This window comes from Lottia gigantea (assembly GCF_000327385.1).
Source record: "Lottia gigantea unplaced genomic scaffold LOTGIsca_50, whole genome shotgun sequence".
Taxonomy (NCBI): domain Eukaryota; kingdom Metazoa; phylum Mollusca; class Gastropoda; family Lottiidae; genus Lottia; species Lottia gigantea.
The window spans coordinates 1,562,059-1,580,639 of NW_008709716.1; the positions used below are offsets into that span (position 1 = coordinate 1,562,059).

The 18,581-nt window shown below is 31.5% G+C and overlaps 2 protein-coding genes across 2 annotated transcripts in view; one reads left to right on the plus strand and one right to left on the minus strand.

Annotated features, from left to right (window-relative positions):
• LOTGIDRAFT_234443 (hypothetical protein) overlaps nt 1–9,273 on the minus strand; it is a 16,859-nt gene extending 7,586 nt beyond the window's left edge. Inside the window, exons 1-4 of the mRNA XM_009062303.1 lie at nt 9,133–9,273; nt 7,960–8,052; nt 7,287–7,414; nt 7,066–7,156 (exon numbers count right to left, since the gene is read on the minus strand). Coding sequence (XP_009060551.1) covers nt 7,066–7,156; nt 7,287–7,414; nt 7,960–8,052; nt 9,133–9,219 — 399 coding nt within the window. The 5' untranslated portion in view covers nt 9,220–9,273. The remainder of the gene's footprint in view (nt 1–7,065; nt 7,157–7,286; nt 7,415–7,959; nt 8,053–9,132) is intronic.
• Nucleotides 9,274–9,648: 375 nt separating this feature from the next.
• LOTGIDRAFT_219043 (hypothetical protein) lies at nt 9,649–18,410 on the plus strand. The gene is made up of 14 exons (XM_009062304.1): nt 9,649–9,718; nt 10,194–10,257; nt 10,473–10,552; nt 11,272–11,410; nt 11,630–11,730; nt 12,396–12,539; nt 12,770–12,871; nt 13,210–13,431; nt 14,821–14,957; nt 15,361–15,422; nt 15,547–15,674; nt 16,321–16,458; nt 16,674–16,763; nt 16,997–18,410. The coding sequence occupies exons 1-14, from the start codon at nt 9,677–9,679 to the stop codon at nt 17,063–17,065; spliced, it is 1,518 nt and encodes a 505-aa protein (XP_009060552.1). The 5' UTR covers nt 9,649–9,676; the 3' UTR covers nt 17,066–18,410.
• The last annotated feature ends 171 nt before the right edge of the window (nt 18,411–18,581 follow it).

The window sequence follows — 18,581 nt, forward strand, 5'->3', positions numbered from 1 at the left end:
TTTCCATCAAATTTAGAATTTGATTATACGCATACATACCAAGTTTGATGAAAATCGGATAGTAAATAAGAAAGTAAGCAATGCGCATGCGCACTACGCAAATTCGATAATTCGATCAAATTTAGAATTTAATTATACACATACATACCAAGTTTAATGAAAATTGGATAAGAAATGAGAAAGTTGGTAAATTAAGTGGAGGTATACCTTCAATATGCTGCCGTGAGCTCAAACTAAAATATGACATGATTCAATCCACCTGAAAGCTTAATTTTATACCATAACTGAACAAAGATCATTTTTAAGAAATATAAAAGGGAGAGTATCTTTAAAACAACTTAAAATTTGATTTCTGTTGGGGTTGACAGCCAGGTTAGTCTAATTAGCCGATTTATCTGATAATAACCCCATGTTAAGTGAATGGAGTTTTGAATTTGCATGTAAGGTATGTATGTTATATATCTATGGAAAGCTGAGAATCTCTACATTACAAAATCGAAAGAATTATTGCCATATCTCTTTTAGGGACTGAGATAGGGCACATTAAAGGCTCAAAATGGTCCATATTTAGACCACTGTAAAATCGGGAATAGGTATCTGACCCCAAAGGTCAAAAGGTCATCAGATAGACAAGGTCACAAATTATCATCACAGTAAATATGAAGGTCATCAAAGGTCAAGGTCATGAGATATATGCCTTCAAACTTTGAAAAAAACAATCCGGTCGTACAAAAAAGGCAAAACTGAAAATCAAAATTATGCTTCCTATCATTTGTAGACAAACATCAAACAGATCGTTTGACACTAACGTTACGCAAATCGGATTAAAAATGAATTCTGGGAATAGATTTGGGCAAAAATGAGGCAAACCAATATGGCGACAAACATGTTACTTCCAGTACGATCTTTTTTAGTTTAAAAGGTTTGTATTAAGGCTGGTAATATAATGCATATGTTACTTTTGACATAAATCAATTCAACCGGAAGTGACGCCACCGGAAGTACTAACATCAAAACCGGAAGTAATGAAAAAATTTTGAATGTGTGCTTTTATTCCACTTTGCTGGCGGTCTACACAATGTAAGTTTCAAGTCAATCCGCAAATAACAACCGAAGTAGTATTTTTCGATTAATTTCAGCAAAAAAAAGTATGCAACGAATTTTCGAAAATCGAAAATTTTTAACTGCTATCATTTGCCCTTTGTTACAAGAAATACAATGAAAGAAACCCGATCAAAATCGGTTGATAAACATGCCCTCTAGAGGCGATTTTCTGTTTGTTGCTAACGTCGCTTCATGTTGCTCAGAAAATTTTCGTTTTACATTCATTCCACAATTCTCCACAGGTTAGAAAACATGGTGGAAACCGTTTTGCCGTACCCGTTGCCGTTTCCGAGAACTAAGCTACCGGGATGAAGAAAAAAAAATAAAAATAAACAGTTAGAAAACAATGCAGACGAACGCCCTGCAACTAGAACCGTTATAACGGTACCGAAGCAGTGCGCATCCAACCTGATACATTGATAAAACGTTGCATTTTAAAGTCACAATGGAATTTCTTACCGGAAAGAAAAGCATGTAAACGTTCAATAGTAGAAAAAATTGTTTAAACTGTTTACCCTTCGGTAGTGAAAAGACGCATGAATTTGATACCATTCGGTACTAAAAGGTGTTAACATTCGGTAGTAAAAAGTCGAATTTTCAAATAGCTGTAAAGTTTAAAGTTCAATTCGCACAACAAAAATGAAAATATTTTTGGAGAGGTACAATAATTTGTGTTTCGGCCAAGAGGTCAACAGAGGTCAAATAAAAGAGAATATAAGCCTTAAAAGTGTTAAAAATTGCTGTTTTGGGATGTTTGTAAAAGTGAAAATATATGTCGGACATCAAAGATAAAAGTATGAATGGACATCGTAGATCAATAACCTTTGACCTTCTAAAGACCAAGATTATGCATGTAAATGGTCAAAATATCAAAATTTTATCAATTGTAAATCCTATTCCCTTTTTAAAGTAAAAGGCCTAAACAAAATGTAACTCTATCAGATATTGTCCTAAATAGTGCTTTAATTTTTTGTAAAATTTCGATGGTGAAAAATGCAAACTTTTCGAGTTATAACAATTTGAATTATTTATGGTAAAGGTAAAAGTAACCCGGATTTGCCACGCCCACTGCAAAAAATTTTGTGTTGTCTGTAATAATGTGTACAATGTCAAATAATGTTCAAAATTTCAAGTGTTTACAATCATTAGATCATGAGATATTCGTAGTTAAAAGTTTTTTTAAGGCAACGGTGACTGTCGGTGGATTATAGAAACCGTTAAAATTACGCAAAGTTACTACAGAAGTCAATACAAAATTTTCAAATTCAAGGACAAAAGATACATTTTCGATTATGTAAATTAGGTCACGTGATAGACCTTATGTTTAAGTTAAAAATCGCGATTTTCAATTGGCTGTAGAACCGAAAGTTAACGGAGCACGACAAAAGTGAAAATATTACCGGATATATCTCGTAGTTGGACCTTTGTTTAGGTCAATAGGTCAACAAAGGTTAAATAAAAGTAATATGAGCCTTTGAAATTTCAAAAATTGCTGTTTTCGGAAGTCTGTAAAACCGAAAGTATATGTTGCACATCAAAAATCAAAGTAAGAATGGTCATCTTAGATCAATGACCTTTGACCATGCAAAGGTCAAGGTCATTTACGTTAAAGTTCAAAAATAAAATTTTTTAAAATTTTTAAACCTGTTCCCTTTTTTAAAGTAAAGAACGCAAACAACTGTAATCTTATCACAAATTGTCCTAAGCAGTGATCTACTTTCATGCAAAATTTCTTTGATGACAATTACAAATTGCAAATATTTCAGGTAAAGGTAAATGCCCACCGGATGTGCCACGCCCACTTCAAAAATTTTAATTTGTCTGTGATGATGTCTACATTTTTAAATAATTTCAAGTGTTTACAATTATTAGATCATGAGATATTCGTAGTTAAACTTTTTTTTAGGGCAACGGTGACTGTCGGTAAATTATAGACACCGTGATTTTACGCACAGTTACTATAGAAGTCAGTACATGCAAAGGTCAAGGTCATTTATGTTAAAGATCAAAAATGAAAATTTTTTAAAATTGTTAAACCTATTTCCTTTTTTAAAGTAAAGAACACAAACAACTGTATCACAAATTGTCCTAAGTATTGATCTATTTTCATGCAAAATTTCTAGGGTGAAAATTGTAAACTATGCGAGTTGTAACAAATGCAAATATTTCAGGTAACGGTAAATGCACACCGGATGTGCCACGCCTACTTAAAAAATTTCAATTTGTCTGTGATGATGTGTACATTGTTAAATAATGTTCAAAATTTCAAGTGTTTACAATCATTAGATCATGAGATATTCGTAGTTAAAAGTTTTTTTTAAGGCAACGGTGACTGTCGGTAGATTATAGACACTGTGAATTTACGCACAGTTACTATAGAAGTCGGTACAAAATTTTCAATTCTTAAAACGCGCAATTTTGATCAAAATATCAAGTGTGATATATCACCAAAAAGGAGATTTCATGCACTCAAAGAATATATAAGAATTTTTGTCGTATGTTAATTAGGTCACGTGACAGAGCTCTTCAAAGTTAAAAATCGCGATTTTCCAATGGCTGTAGAACCGGAAGTTAACGATACACAACAAAAGTGGAGATATAATCGGTTAGATCTTGTAAGAGGCAACAACTTTTGTTCAGAACACAAGGTCACCAAAGGTCAAAGTCACTAGATATGAGGCTTAATAGTTTTGACAATTACTGAAAACCGGAAATAAAAAAAATACAAAGCCAAAATTCAAAAATCGGCTTCCCATGTTTTGTTAGCAATCGATTGCAATTTACATAAACCTCAAATTTTCGAATTATAACTAATTACAAAAAGAATTTTTCAAATATCTACAAAATTCCGGAAGTTGAAATTTGAAGTTTGGAGGCGAATGACGTTAAAACCGTAAGTGATATCTAAATTTTGAAAGCATATTTTTATTCACAATCAAAATGTTTTTTATTTACATGTAAATTTTCAGATCGATCGCAATAAAATTGTGGAAGTTTAAAAAATGCTTTAAATAAAATCTCCAAAAGTCAGCGACAAAAGTCAAAATTTGAAAATTCTTAAATTGCTATCTTTTAGACATTAGTTTAAAGTAATGAACAAAACAAAAATTATGTTCAAAATAGATTCAGAATAATAATAGGTATTGGAAAGATGTAATGAACGGTTAAAGTCCTACGTCATTTCCGGTTGGGCGAAGATGCGTCATTTTACATTTAAACAATAGCGACACGTTAAGTATAAGAGATAATGATGTCAGATAATCTGTGGTATGTGCGGTTTTGGCTGGGGAGCGTGACCAGAAGTAGACAAAAAAAAAAAAAAAAAAATAGTCATTTTGAAAACAAAGCAGTGCGTTCGAAGAACGCACTGCAAAAAAAAAAAAAAACTAGAACTGTACTAATAACAGTACTGATGCAGGGTGTGTTACGACATTCGGGTACATACGAAGTTGGTCTATTGCAATTACACGTATGTAAGTACTTTTCTGCATCTCTAAATGCAAATATCCAAAAGTGCCTGGAGTTGACGAACTTTCTGATAGAAATTGGGGAGAATGGTAATTTAATGGACATGTCAAACTCAGGAATTTTATCTATACTGACATCTCATTAACCAACTTAAATTTGATACCACAATGTTAAACGAATATAATTTTTAAATATGCATGTTACATAGACATGTTGTATATCACTGGAAAGCTCAGAATCTCAGCATTATGAATTCGAAAGAATTATTGCTATATCACTATTAGGCTACGAGATACAGCACTGCAAAGGTTCAAAATGGACCATTTTTAAACCCCTATAAAATCGAAAATGGTTGTCTGACCCCAAAGTTCAAAAGGTCATCAGATATTCAAGGTCACAATTTATCATCATAGTAAATATGAAGGTCACCAAAGGTCAAGGTCATGAGATATAAGCCTTCAAACTTTGAAAAAAAATATCCGGTCGTACAAAAAAGGCAAAACCGAAAATCAAAATTCTGTCCTCAACAAGTTTTAGATAAACGTTAATTCTATCATTTAACATCAAAATTGTTCAAATCGGATAATAAATAGCTCCAAAATAGCAAGTTTTGCATATTGGGGCAAACCAATATGGCGACCTATATGTTACTTCCGGTACGAATTTTTTTAGTTGTAACACTTTGTATTAGTGACACTAAGCTTATGCATATGTCATTTCTGACATAACTCAATTTCACCGGAAGTGATGGCACCGGAAGTACTAATATCGAAACCGGAAGTGATAAACATTTTTTGACTATGCAGAATTATTTGCCTATACCGATGGTCTACGTCATAAAAATTTCAAATTGATCCGTCAAAAAGCAACCGAAATAGCATTTTTCGATTAATTTCGACAAAAAAAAGTATCAAACGATTTTTGGAAAATCGAATATTTTCAACTGCTATGATATGTCCTTTGTACTAAGAATTATAATAAAGGAAACCCGAGAAAAATCGAACGATAAATATGTCCTCTACAGTCCATTTCGGGTTTTTTGCTATCTCACTTCCGGTTGCGCAGAACATTTTCGTTTTCCATTTAATACGTGAATAGCCACGAGTTAGAAAACGTCATGAAGTCCGTTTTGTCGTACCTATTTCTGGTTCCGAGAAATAAGCTCCCTAGCTGACGAAAAAAAAAAATAATCGTTACGAAAACAAAGCAGGGCGTTCACTTACGAACGCCAAGCAAAAAAAGAATTGACAATATGATAACAAACAATAAAAATTGTATCCTCATACACATACTTGGGTATATGATTAACGGACAACTCAACATTTAAATGTCAGAATTACGTAAAAGGTTTAGTGCCAGACATAAACTATGTACAGCTGACAACTTTTCTACTAATGGCCTGAATAACATATATAATTGTATCATCAAATTAATAGCTCTGTTTTCATCTGATATTTGGGGAGTTCAAATCTTAAACAGTAAAAAGAGATTCTTTGATTGCTGGGATAATTTAGATCAGAAAAGATAACTATTAGAACAGCAAAATCCATACTTGGCTTGTCAAAGAAAGCCTCAAACATAGGATGTATATCAGAACTATCAATTCCCCATTCAATGGTAAAGAATACTATCATATCACAAAAGATTTACTCCAAGTTCAAAATTTACAAACAAATCCTATCCTATTAGCAGCTTTTAATGATGATTCCAGCAGGGCTGACACAGGCAAGTGCTTTCATGAGACTGTTCTCATCACCATCTAACACAGACCCTATATTCTCTTGATCTCATGCAGTCAATAAACTAATAAACCATCTGGACATTGACCATAACAACATATCCCCCCAAATCATCAAATCCTCAATTTACAATAAATTTGATTCCATTTATCAACAACAATTAAATTCCAAAAGTAAACTAAAAGCTTATGCACCAGTCAACCCTTCAATTTTAACTCAGCTAACTATCTAAACATTGTAAAAAATCCAAATCATAAAATGGCATTGACATCTTTTGTATACACTACAGTCTAGAAGGAACAATAATTAACAGATTTTGACGAAACTTGTTAAAATCGTTTCTTATCAACCTTTGATGATTTCTATTGAAAATCAAAAAATTTAAAATATTTCATATGAGTTATTGCCATTGTTCTTGAAAATGGTTAAATTTGTAGAGCTCTGTAAACACTTTTTCTTGCCGAATTTTAACAAAACATGGTAATATTATACAGCATCCCCCCAACAGAAGTGTATGACTGAAGGTTGAATATATCATACTGGTGATTGTTATTGTACTGCCAAATATTTTTATCTTAAATTAAAGCTGCCAGTGGGCTTATAATATATTACCTTCCCTGGCAAGTTATCTTTTTATCATATTGAAATCTGGTAAGTGTTTTTATTTTTTACATTTTATTTATGATGAATGTATGTATATTGCATGCTGTCATTTATGGTACGTAATGATACAATAAAAGATCTATCTATCTACCTGTAACAGACATTTAATTCGTTCTCCTGGTGCCATTATAACAGTTGTAAATACACCTGCTACCATACCAGCTTTAAATAACTGAAAATATCTGAAAATTTAAAACAATATCTCAAAGTTGTGTAAAACAAAATCAAAGAACTTGTTATTTTGAAATAAAATTTTCATGTCTTCCATAATATAATAATATGTATCCATCGCAGTAAAAATATGTTACTTACGTTAATACATCATCAGGATGCTTTTGTTGTAGACGTTTACCTACACCAAAACCAAAAAAACAAATTGCAAACATAGGAGCTACACCGGCAAGTGGGGCTGCCATACCTTTATATAGTCCGAGGAAACCCTACAATAATAAATACAATAAACTGAAAACATCAATGTCAAGAGAAACAAAAACACAACACAAAACCCTCCTACTATGATATAGATGTATATACATATTTGTATTAATGTAGAGGTGCTCATAGTATATAACTTGTAAACCACTTATTTTATACAAACTGAATAAATTCGAATTCAACCTTTCTAAATGTCACTTCAGCAGGCCCTAATTAAAAAGAACATTGTTAAACATAGACATGCAAGGCATGGAATAAGTCATGGCAACTACCTAATAAAAGCATACAGATGATACCTTGCAATTTAGGAATTTCTCACAGTTCAGAGCAGTAAATTAGTAAAAAACTGATGCTCATCACCAAAATTAATACAGAACAACCATGGTGTTATAAACATAGCTAAAAAAATGAAGATAAATAGTGCTTGCAGAGTTGGCTAAAGATGGTACATGGCCCTTTCATGCTATGACTCACTCTGTGCCAAAACTTCACATCATATACAAAGTAATTTATATAAATTTATATAATTTATATAAAATAACATTATTACCTCATTTTTAACTATTTTGGTAAAACAATCAAATGTTCCTTTATAAAGTGGTGATTGGCCTGGTAATGGTCTTGGCATAGTCTGTATTCGAACCTAGATAATAGAAAAAAAATAATTTTCTTTCTTTTGCAATCATTTATGGCTTGTTTTTAAAAAAAATGGCTGATCAAATTGTCCATTTTTTCTATCCAGGAGTAAAATTTGAACAATTGAATTGGAAAACAACTGTAACTGATTCTTGCTTTTCTGAATTAATCTCAAGATCACCCAGACTGAGACATGATTGCTATTCTATTGTTATTTAACCTTTAAATCAAGATCATTTTCTGAATGTTTGGTTATACATGACATAAATTTGTTGAGGGATTCAACCTATACTATATAGACCTGATTAGGCCAACTGTATACTTTAAAGGCATACTAAGGTCAAAGTCCATAATGACACACTTGACTGATTACTTATTCATAAACCATCCAAACAATACACCTAGTTGAAGAAACCTGCTAAAACGGAAAATCACAGTGACATTTCAAGAAAAAATATTTTTGGTACTTTGATGATTGGTGGTTGACTTGAAGAGCTTTATGTATGATTAACCCTACCCCTGATCTCCTTTTATTGAATGATTCCTCACAACAGAAGCCAAGATATTTCTGATGTTTGAACGATATTAAAAGGAAAACACCACTATTTTATATTAAGTAAAACAAAACAAATTTTTTTAATAATTTGAGAAGACAAGTTAACTCAGTGTTGTAGACGAGTTAACCGTCGAGAGTTGACTCTCTCGACGTATAGACAGTTGACTGAATGCCCAGGTGGGAAAATACAGTTACTACTATGGGCACTACTAACTTTGAGTTTTGAGAAGTACAGTCAAGTAACCTAATTTCGTGCTATCCTATTTTTCATGGATGCTCATGAAATATGGGTCAAAGTGAAGGATTCATAAAGAAAATCGAAACAAACCAATTTTAATTATTTTGTAGAATATCTGAGGAAACATCTAAGATATAAAAAAAATTCTGTTTTTTTAACTTTATCGAAATTCGGTCTTGAATCCTTATATCCACGAAAATAGGTTACACCACTGTACTAAAAATGTAAAGAGTTAGCTTTATTAGTGGTTTTCTACATACAGTGAGTAAATTGAATTTCTAAAGATTCTTTACCTTAATCATATCAAGAGGTTGACCTGCACTTACACAACAAACTCCTCCAAAACCACCAGCAATAAAGTCTTTTATAGGGCTCGGCATTTTGATTGGTGGTCTCAACTGTTAGCAGACGAAATACTAATTGATGTTTTGGCTACCCCAAATCAGTCTACCGACTACTCTGCTTACTTCTTGGATTGAGTACCTTGATTGTAGTCTTTCTTAACCAGACCTACAGTATATATTATTCTTATATACAAGATTTGAGACTAGTTAACATCATCTCAAAATAATAAAAAAAAAAGACAAAAATAACATATAACTTTAAAAACATAAAACGAACTAATATAAAATGTGTGTAAAAACGTAAAAAGACACAATTTAAAGAAGTACCGATTCGAATACACAAAACTGTAAATTTGTGGGATACTTTGAACCTTAGAAAACAAAAAACTAAACTAATTCTATCATTTCTTTTCGTTAGACAATTGTATATTTCGGAATATAAGTATAGCACTTCACTTCCGGTGACCGTAGGGAGATAAATTTCGACAAAGTCATGTTGTCTTCATCAATTCCAAGACTTTCACTGTCCATTCAAGTAATTAATTTGACTCTTTATAATCATGCAGATAAATGAGTTTTGGTTCGATAATGGCAAAAATGCATCACACAGAATACCAAAGATCAAATCCTTATTTTCGTTCATTATGAGGTCAATAGGCCTAAAAAAGAATGATTGTCATTGTTACTGTTACAGGCTACTACAGTGTCATCACTTTCCTTTTTAATTTTAACATAATGTGTGTTGCAAAGACAACAGTGTATTAAAATATTTACTTACATTAGTACTAGATGTTTTTCAAGAAAATAATTCATGGAAAGGAACTTATTTACTAAAACTAAAGATTAGACAGTAGTAAACTTTCCTTTCAGTATCTGTCATTTGAATCCATAGTCATCTGTCAGAGGCAAAGTGAGAAAATATTTTTATAAATTTATCTCGTAGAATGAGTAAAAAATAAATTATTTAAATGAAGATATATATTTCCCAAATTTTTTTTTGTTATTTGAAGAATGGATGCCATCAAGCTGGAAAATGTTTTTCAGCATTCATGTCAAGAAAATATTCTTCAGAAGGTAAGGAATTTATTTGTTTAAGTATTCATATGAGTAACCAGATGTGTGTTGGAAATTACAATATCAAAGATATCTATACAGTAATTCCTACTTCTCACTAAACATACTTAGATATTCTGACAGTAAAGAATGTGCCAGTTCAGGATATTCGAATACTTTTACTATTTTTGGCATTTTGTTGTACAGTTATTTTCAATGTCATAATTTGATTTCAGCTGATAATGATTTAGTTGTAATTGGGTCAGGACCAGGAGGCTATGTAGCTGCTATAAAGGCTGCTCAGTTGGGCATGAAGGTTAGTTGTTTATTGTTTATTGTTTATTTTGAAATTGATTCAAACTTCTGGATTATAGTTTAGATTTGACCTTATGAATAATTTTTTTTAAAATCATGATAGAAAACATTTCAAAACCATTTTGTTTTTGTTTTTATTTGTTAATTAATTTTATAACAAAAACTTTAAAAAGCTCTTGCTTGCAAATTGTTTAATGTTTCTCCTATTCTTATATTGGCGTCGCCCATGTCTGTCTGTCCGCTCGTAAACACTCTGGATGACAAAATTTGTGATAGATTTTGACGAAACTGGGTCTGAGTGTTTGTAATCATGAACCCTAATGGAAATGGGAAAAAATCGAATTATTGCCCTTGTTCTTGAAACTTTTTCAATTTTTAGTCTAGAAGGCACAACTCTGAACAGATTTTGTGTAAGTGTTTTTGTAATCATCCAAGGATGAACCCTAGGTAAAATGAAATAAATTGAAGAAAAAATAAATGAGTTATTACCCTTGTTTTGGAAACATGTTCTATTTTTAGCTTATAAAGACCAGAAGGTACAATTCTGGATGCATAGAAGAACCCTATTGGAAATCAAAAATTATTATATCCGAGTTATTGACATATTCTTGTTTTAGCTCGTAAACACTAAAAGGCACAATTGTTACCAGATTCTGACATAATTTGGTAATATTGTTAAGTATCGCATCAAAAAGAAGCTAACTTTTGATTTGTTTATAGACTGTCTGTGTGGAGAAAAATGAAACACTTGGTGGTACATGTTTAAATGTTGGCTGTATACCATCAAAAGCCATGTTAAACAATTCACATCTTTACCATATGGCCAAATCGCAGGATCTTCAAAAAAGGGGAATAGAATGTGAGTTCAAGCATTTTTTTCTAATGTTAAACCACAGTGGCTATTGTTTTATCTCATTATTGGTTGTTGTAGGGTATCTTCCTGTCTCTCTTGTTTGTTAATGCCCTTAAACCAACCAACACCATCTACCACAATGAGAATACTAATTTAATTTCTGTTGCAATATGAATTTTTACATTGGCTGACCTACATAATTTACAGAAATCTAAATTATTTCAGTCAGTGATTTAAAGTTAAATTTAGATGTAATGATGGACATGAAGAAAAATTCAGTGAAAGCTTTAACTGGTGGTATAGCTCATCTCTTTAAACAAAACAAGGTACATTTTCTGTAACTTATTCTTAACTTCCCTTTACTAGAAGAACACCATCCATAGTATAAAGGGTTACTGTGATGCATTATATTTTTGATTTGTTATAAGAATGCATGAACTTTAGGCTCATTTTATCTCACTCTTTAACTTGGTTCATTCGAAAGGCTGCAATGTTTAGGGAAAAGTCAAACATTTTATTTTGAATTAACTTTTTTATACGCCCAAATGAAAAGGGAGTATATTGGTGTTACCCATGTCTGCCTGTCGGTATGTCTGTCCGTCAACATTTGCTTGTAAAGACTCTTGGAGGCACAATTCTTGATTTATTTTGATGAAACTTGGTGGGAGTGTTTGTCACCGAAGCCTGAACCCTATTGAAAATCAGAAGAATCGAAAAATATTTTCTATGAGTTATTGCTATTGTTCTTGAAATCGCATTCAATTTTTAGCGCGTAAACACTCTAGAAGGCACAATTTTGGATGGATTTTGACAAAACTTGGTGTGAGTTATTAGCTATTGCCCTTGTTCTTAAAAACCTTGTATTACACATAAACAGTCTTGAATGCACAATTCTTACATCTTTGTAAATAAGTTTATCACAAGCCTCGTACTAGATATGTATGTTTTCACCTTTTATTCTTTATTGCAATTAACATGGTCTGTTTCACAGGTGACACATTTACAAGGTTTTGGAAGTGTAACTGGTCCCAATGAAGTAACAGTTACTAAAAAAGATGGTTCAAAAGAAAAAGTTTCAACTAAAAACATATTGATTGCTACAGGTTCAGAAGTCACTCCCTTTCCGGGTATAGAGGTACAAATTATTCATTAGATTGAAATTATTTCATAAAAACAAATATTAAGATCGATTACAGAAATTTAGATATCTAATTTTATTATTGATCTTTATTGGTTGGCTTTTTACAGATTGAAGTTTTAACAAGTTGAAATGGAGCTCTATCAGCTCAGATTGTGGGAACTGGGTAAGGAGGCAGTATTGATTCAATGAGCTTGACTAAAATCTAGAGATCTGTATTCTTTTAGGTTGATGAGAAGCAAATAGTATCATCTACTGGGGCATTATCTTTAGCTCAAGTACCCAAAAAACTAATATTAATAGGTGCTGGTGTTATTGGAGTAGAATTGGTAAATATTTTCTATACAATACACTTCATCTTCTAGTCATTCATATATGACAGTATATTATACATTCTGTGAACATTGAGCTTTGAATAATTACTCTACACAACATTTTGAAAATTACAAAAGAGTGACAGACCCTTGATAACCCTACTCGTGGATAATTCACCTTTTTCACCTTTTTAAAGAGTCTGAAGTATTCTCTTTATTAAGTTTAATAATAATAATAATATTTTTAATAATCTATTTTAAGATATAGTTTGAAAATATTGATGTATTTAGCAATGAATTACCAGTGAAAATATGTTATTGTAAGATAAAGTAATAATAAATTTTACTTTTAGGGATCAGTTTGGCAAAGATTAGGGGCTGAAGTGACCTGTGTAGAATTTTTAGGTCATGTTGGAGGTATGGGAATAGATATGGAGGTTTCTAAAAACTTTCAACGTATATTAGCTAAACAAGGAATCAAATTTAAAGTAAATACTAAAGTACTTGGAGCTACTAAACAAGGTGATCAAATTAAAGTAAAAGTTGAAGGTGTCAAGGACCAGAAGACTGAAGAGGTGTGTTTTGTTTATTTATTTTCTTTGATTGATTGGTTCATCAACTTATATTGTTTTTATCACAGATTTGAGTGTACTCATGTCATTAAGATAAGATCTCCTATTGTAGGCCAACTGTATAAAGGTTTTATCAGTGGTTTTACAACCTGAAGGTTATGATGATACCCATCATGTCCAAACCACGGCCCCAGTCGTCATACTTGCTTGAGACCCTGGTAACACAAGTGAGAAAAATTATGTATATACAGCTAAATATTGTCCAATCAAAATTATCACTGCTGTCATGGTAGTAAAATTTCAACCAATTTACTAGTGTTGAAACGGTTAATCAGTTAACCAATTTCGGGTAGTATTTCACGGGTAACTGGGTCTGATTTGAGATAATCGGTTAACGGTCAATTTTCTAAGAAGTAAAATATATATTGCCATCACCCATGTCCGTCTGATTTTGATGAAACATGGTTGATTGTGAAATCTATTGAAAAACTATTAGTCTTGAAAAATATTGTTCTTGAAATGTTGGTAAACACTCTAGAAGGCTCAATTCTTAGCGGATTTTGACGAATCTTGGTCACCCAAAGATGACCTTATTGAAAATTAGAAAAATTTAGTTTAGAGTTATTGCCCTTGTTCTTTCGTAACATGTTCAATTTTTAGCTTGTAAATACTCCAGAAGGCACAATTCTCGACCGATTTTGAGTAAACTTGGTGTGAGAGTTTTTTATCACCCAAGGATGAACCCTATTGAAAATCAGCAAAAATCGAAAATATTGAGTATGAGTTATTGCCAGTGTTCTTGAAAACACGTTCAATTTTTAGCCTGTAAGTACTTTAGACAGGATAATCCTTGACAGATTTGATGAAACTTCCTGTGAGTGTTTGTTATCACCCAAGGATGGATGAGGGAATAAATCCTATTGAAAATCAGAAGAATCGAAAAATATTCAATTTGGTGAAATTGTTTTAATCACCCTTGGATGAACACCATTGAAAATAAAAAAAAATAAAAAATTGTTTTATAGGAGTTATTGCCATTGTTCTTGAAAATGCTTTCAACAATTTGCTCATAAACACTAAATAAGGCAGGATTCTTGCCAGGTTTTGATAAAACTTATTCAAAAGAAGTGTATGACTGAAGGTTGAATATTTCATACTGGTAATTGTTACTGTACTGCAAAATATTTTTATTCTAAATCAAAGCTGCGTATATTACCTTGGCTAGTAAGCTATCTTATGAGTAAGTGCCATGGTTCTTGAAAACGGTTAAATTGTTAGCTCGTAAACACTAAAAGGCTAAAAGGTTTTCGAAGAAGTGTATGGCTGTATGGAGAGCTATCTTTACATCTAATAACAACATTGTTAATTTTGTCAACATTGGTCTGTTTTTAGTTGGAATGTGACACACTGTTGGTATGTGTAGGACGTAGACCATATACTGAAAAACTAGGTTTAGAAAATATCTCCTTAAAAGTAGATAACAAAGGGAGAATACCAGTTAATAACAGGTTTCAAACTTCTGTGCCAAGGTATAATATATTTTGTCTTGCATTTATAATTTTTTTCAAAATACATTCTCACCCAAACAGTAAACTTGTCTAGTGCAAGTGAATGGAGTTTGAATATATACTTCTAATTTCATGACCTAGGCCTGTGTGCTTTCTTGGGGAATTTTATTCTCATAAGAGCCTGACACAAACTAAATTTGCTGATTCTATATTATGCAATACATCCTCCTAGGTGTTGTAATTTAGATGAAAAACAGACCTTAGAACATGCAGTAATTGGAACATTAGTCACAAGAATTTATTTCTTTGTTTTTGTTTTCAACTTAACACTTTTTAGCCTACCCTTAGAGAACACTGCAACCATAATAAAAGCATTTATAAGAGAGATTATTTAGCTAATGTTATTTTGATATTTTATTTACAGTGTATATGCTATAGGTGATTGTATCGCTGGACCAATGTTAGCTCATAAAGCAGAAGATGAAGGTAACCAAATATTTTAAAATCTCATATGATGATACTGTAGCGTGGGCATCCTCTATGTGTTGAGGGAGCAGTAAATTATAATTATTATTGTTATTAACTAGCTCTCTGTTGAAATATATTTTAGGTATAATATGTGTTGAAGGTATGTGTGGTGGAGCAGTACATATAGATTATAATTGTGTACCTTCAGTAATTTACACCCATCCTGAAGTAGCTTGGGTTGGTAAAACAGAAGAAATGTTAAAAGAAGAGGTAAATAATTTAAATTTGAAGATCATCTAATTTTAGTCTCCAATTTACAGTTGGCATCCATGTTGGTCCTTCACTTTTCCAGGAAATATACTCTGTCAATATCAGCCTTTATGAGAAATTGTGGATACTGGGGTGAGTTTTCTCCCTTGACCCACAGCCCACTTCGTTTTCAAAGATTTTTTGAAAGTAAAATAGAATTATCACTTATAATTCACAATTAATATATATCACAATTATAACGATAGATCAATTATACAATCCAAAAGGTATGAATATTTGGTATTATAGCAGTTTTGGACAATTTGAATGCTTTATGAAATAGGTTGATTTGAAACTGTTGTGTACCTTACATAATTTTTACTTTCCTGTCCCATCCAGCTGCCCAAGTTGGTTTATGTGATTCTATTACAGTACCATTATGAAATATATATATATGAGGCAACTTGGATACTTAAATGGTAACCCTTCAGTTAAAATATGTCAAATTTGACTGGTAGATATGAAAGAGGCAACAGTGTAGACTGTACTTGGCACATAATTTTTCCGTTATCTGGCCAAGATAGATAGATACATTCGGAATTTTTTTGTCAATATAACTGATATATTGATACATGGTTTTGTTAGTTACTGTTCTTGTGTGTTTCAGGGTATAGATTATAAAATTGGTAAATTTCCACTAGTAGCCAATAGTAGAGCTAAATGCAATAATGATACAGATGGTTTTGTAAAAGTTTTAGGTGATAAAAAAACAGATAGATTACTAGGCGCACATATAATTGGTTCAGTAAGTTAAATAAACCTTATAACAATTGTTAACAAACTCCTGAAAATTATTGAGATTTAATCTGAGAAGGAACATAACTTAAATCCAAATATGGTCTCCAGCATGTGTGATTATGACACTACATTTCAGATCAGATTTATGAAAGATGTTGAGGTATTTCAGATTAAGTAACAATACTGTTATTGTAATCATACATATTTAAATTTTTTGTCTAGGTGGCTGGTGAATTAATCAATGAAGCAGCTCTAGCCATGGAATATTCTGCATCTTGTGAAGATATCGCACGTGTATGTCATGCTCATCCAGTAAGTTTATGTTGCGTCTTCTTCTGTATAGAGACCTTAGTATGGTTTTAAAAATCATGTTGTCTCCATTAGAAAATAAACTTTTTTATGGATATAATACTTTTTATGCTAGATTAAGAATCCTGTATGAGAATTGAAAGGTAAAAAATCAAAGGAAAAAGTTTGTCGTAAGCCTTATAAAGATTATAAATTTTAAAGATTATCTTCCCTCAAAATATTTATTTTAATTTCAGACTGTAGCTGAAGCTTTCAGGGAAGCTAATCTTCAAGCCTATTGTGGAAAAACCATAAATTTCGGTTAACTAGAAACCTTTTGTTTGTGTGCTTGTTATATTGAGTGTTTGAAGTAGATGCTACATCATAATTGTTGAAACATAAATTACGATTGACCTGTGATTTGGATTTGGTGATTTGGTTGTAACATTGCATTGAAAACAATGTTACAAAAGCACAGACACAGGAGGTAGTGTGATAGTTGTGTTTTGAATAATGATGCAGACATTTATCTCAACACTCTATTGTGTTTGTTCATGAAAACATGATAAATTTTGAGACAATTTAGAGAATTTTTAAATTTGTAATACTGAAATCTGAATCTCTTTAAGTTGATTTTGGTCCCTTGAGTTAAAACTTTGAATTGAATTTGGGTAGAATGTTTTGATTAAGATTTGGGTTGCATGCAAATGGAATTGAAATATAATTCCTATCACATTCTGGACATATTTCTGTGGACATTATTATGCTGGTCATTTTCAAGCCTGAAAAGCCTTCAGTTTTACACCGTGTATGAATGTTTTTCCTTGGCCACACTGTCAATAATGGTACACTTCAATTACTGAGTAACCTTTGCACATCTTCATAAATCGATATTGAATTGGAGAGATTAATCTTTCTATTAGAATTTATTTAAGAATATTAGGATTGACCAACCAGACATTTGTTATATTTTGTGTTGTTGAAATAGAATTGTAAGAAATATTTAATTTGTACAATATGTATTATACAAAAAAAATGATTCAATTTTAATGCATCTTCTTTCTTTCCTTTGGAATTGATTCATACCAAGATGAAGAAAGTTTTGCTCAACTGCAAAGACATTAGTCTGATTTGTGCTCCTAAGCCAAGGTATCCACAGGTTTAAAAAAAATAGACAGTAAATTTGAATCCACACAAATCCAAGATCACAGAAATGTTGTTCTGAAATTCTAGATGAAGATGAATTTATTTATGTTACACAAGCAATATCTTGAGTAACATCACTGTCTTTTGTGCATCTCTATTTTGGCAATACTATAGCCAATGAAGGTTTGATACATGATGAAAAAAAAAACCAATTGGCTACTGGGAGACAGGACTCACAATTCTGTTTTTATGATGATTTTTATGCACAAACTCCCAATTAAAAGCAGGCATTTCCTGCAATATGTAGTCCTAGCTATCAGTATTAGTTCTAAGATTTGTTTCTGATTTACAAGACTTATGTTAACATTAAAATAAAGTTATAGGAAACATCTGTACTGATTTAAGAAAGATTCATTTGAATTAAATGACTAAAAAATAACTTTCAATGTATTAATAAAAAAATATTTAATATTAAATATCACATTTTTATAATTATTTACAAATAAATATTTCGTTTTCAATTGTATTTTCAGACTTGAAATTATTTCCCTTCAACTTCAGTTAATTTTCTTCATCACCAGACTGAATGACTTCTTCATTCTACAAAGGTAACATAATAATTATAATATTTTATATTTACACATTTCATTTGTTACATAGAGAGGTCAGTGAAAATTCAAAACAGACATTTTGAGA

What these genes read in the sequence shown, in the direction of transcription:
- LOTGIDRAFT_219043 (XM_009062304.1), top strand. Translation starts at nt 9,677, where the DNA reads ATGTTGTCTTCATCAATTCCAAGACTTTCACTGTCCATTCAA. An exon ending in CTGCTCAGTTGGGCATGAAG is followed by an intron (nt 10,553 to 11,271) that starts GTTAGTTGTTTA and finishes ATTTGTTTATAG; the next exon opens with ACTGTCTGTGTGGAGAAAAA. An exon ending in AAGAAATGTTAAAAGAAGAG is followed by an intron (nt 15,675 to 16,320) that starts GTAAATAATTTA and finishes TGTGTGTTTCAG; the next exon opens with GGTATAGATTATAAAATTGG.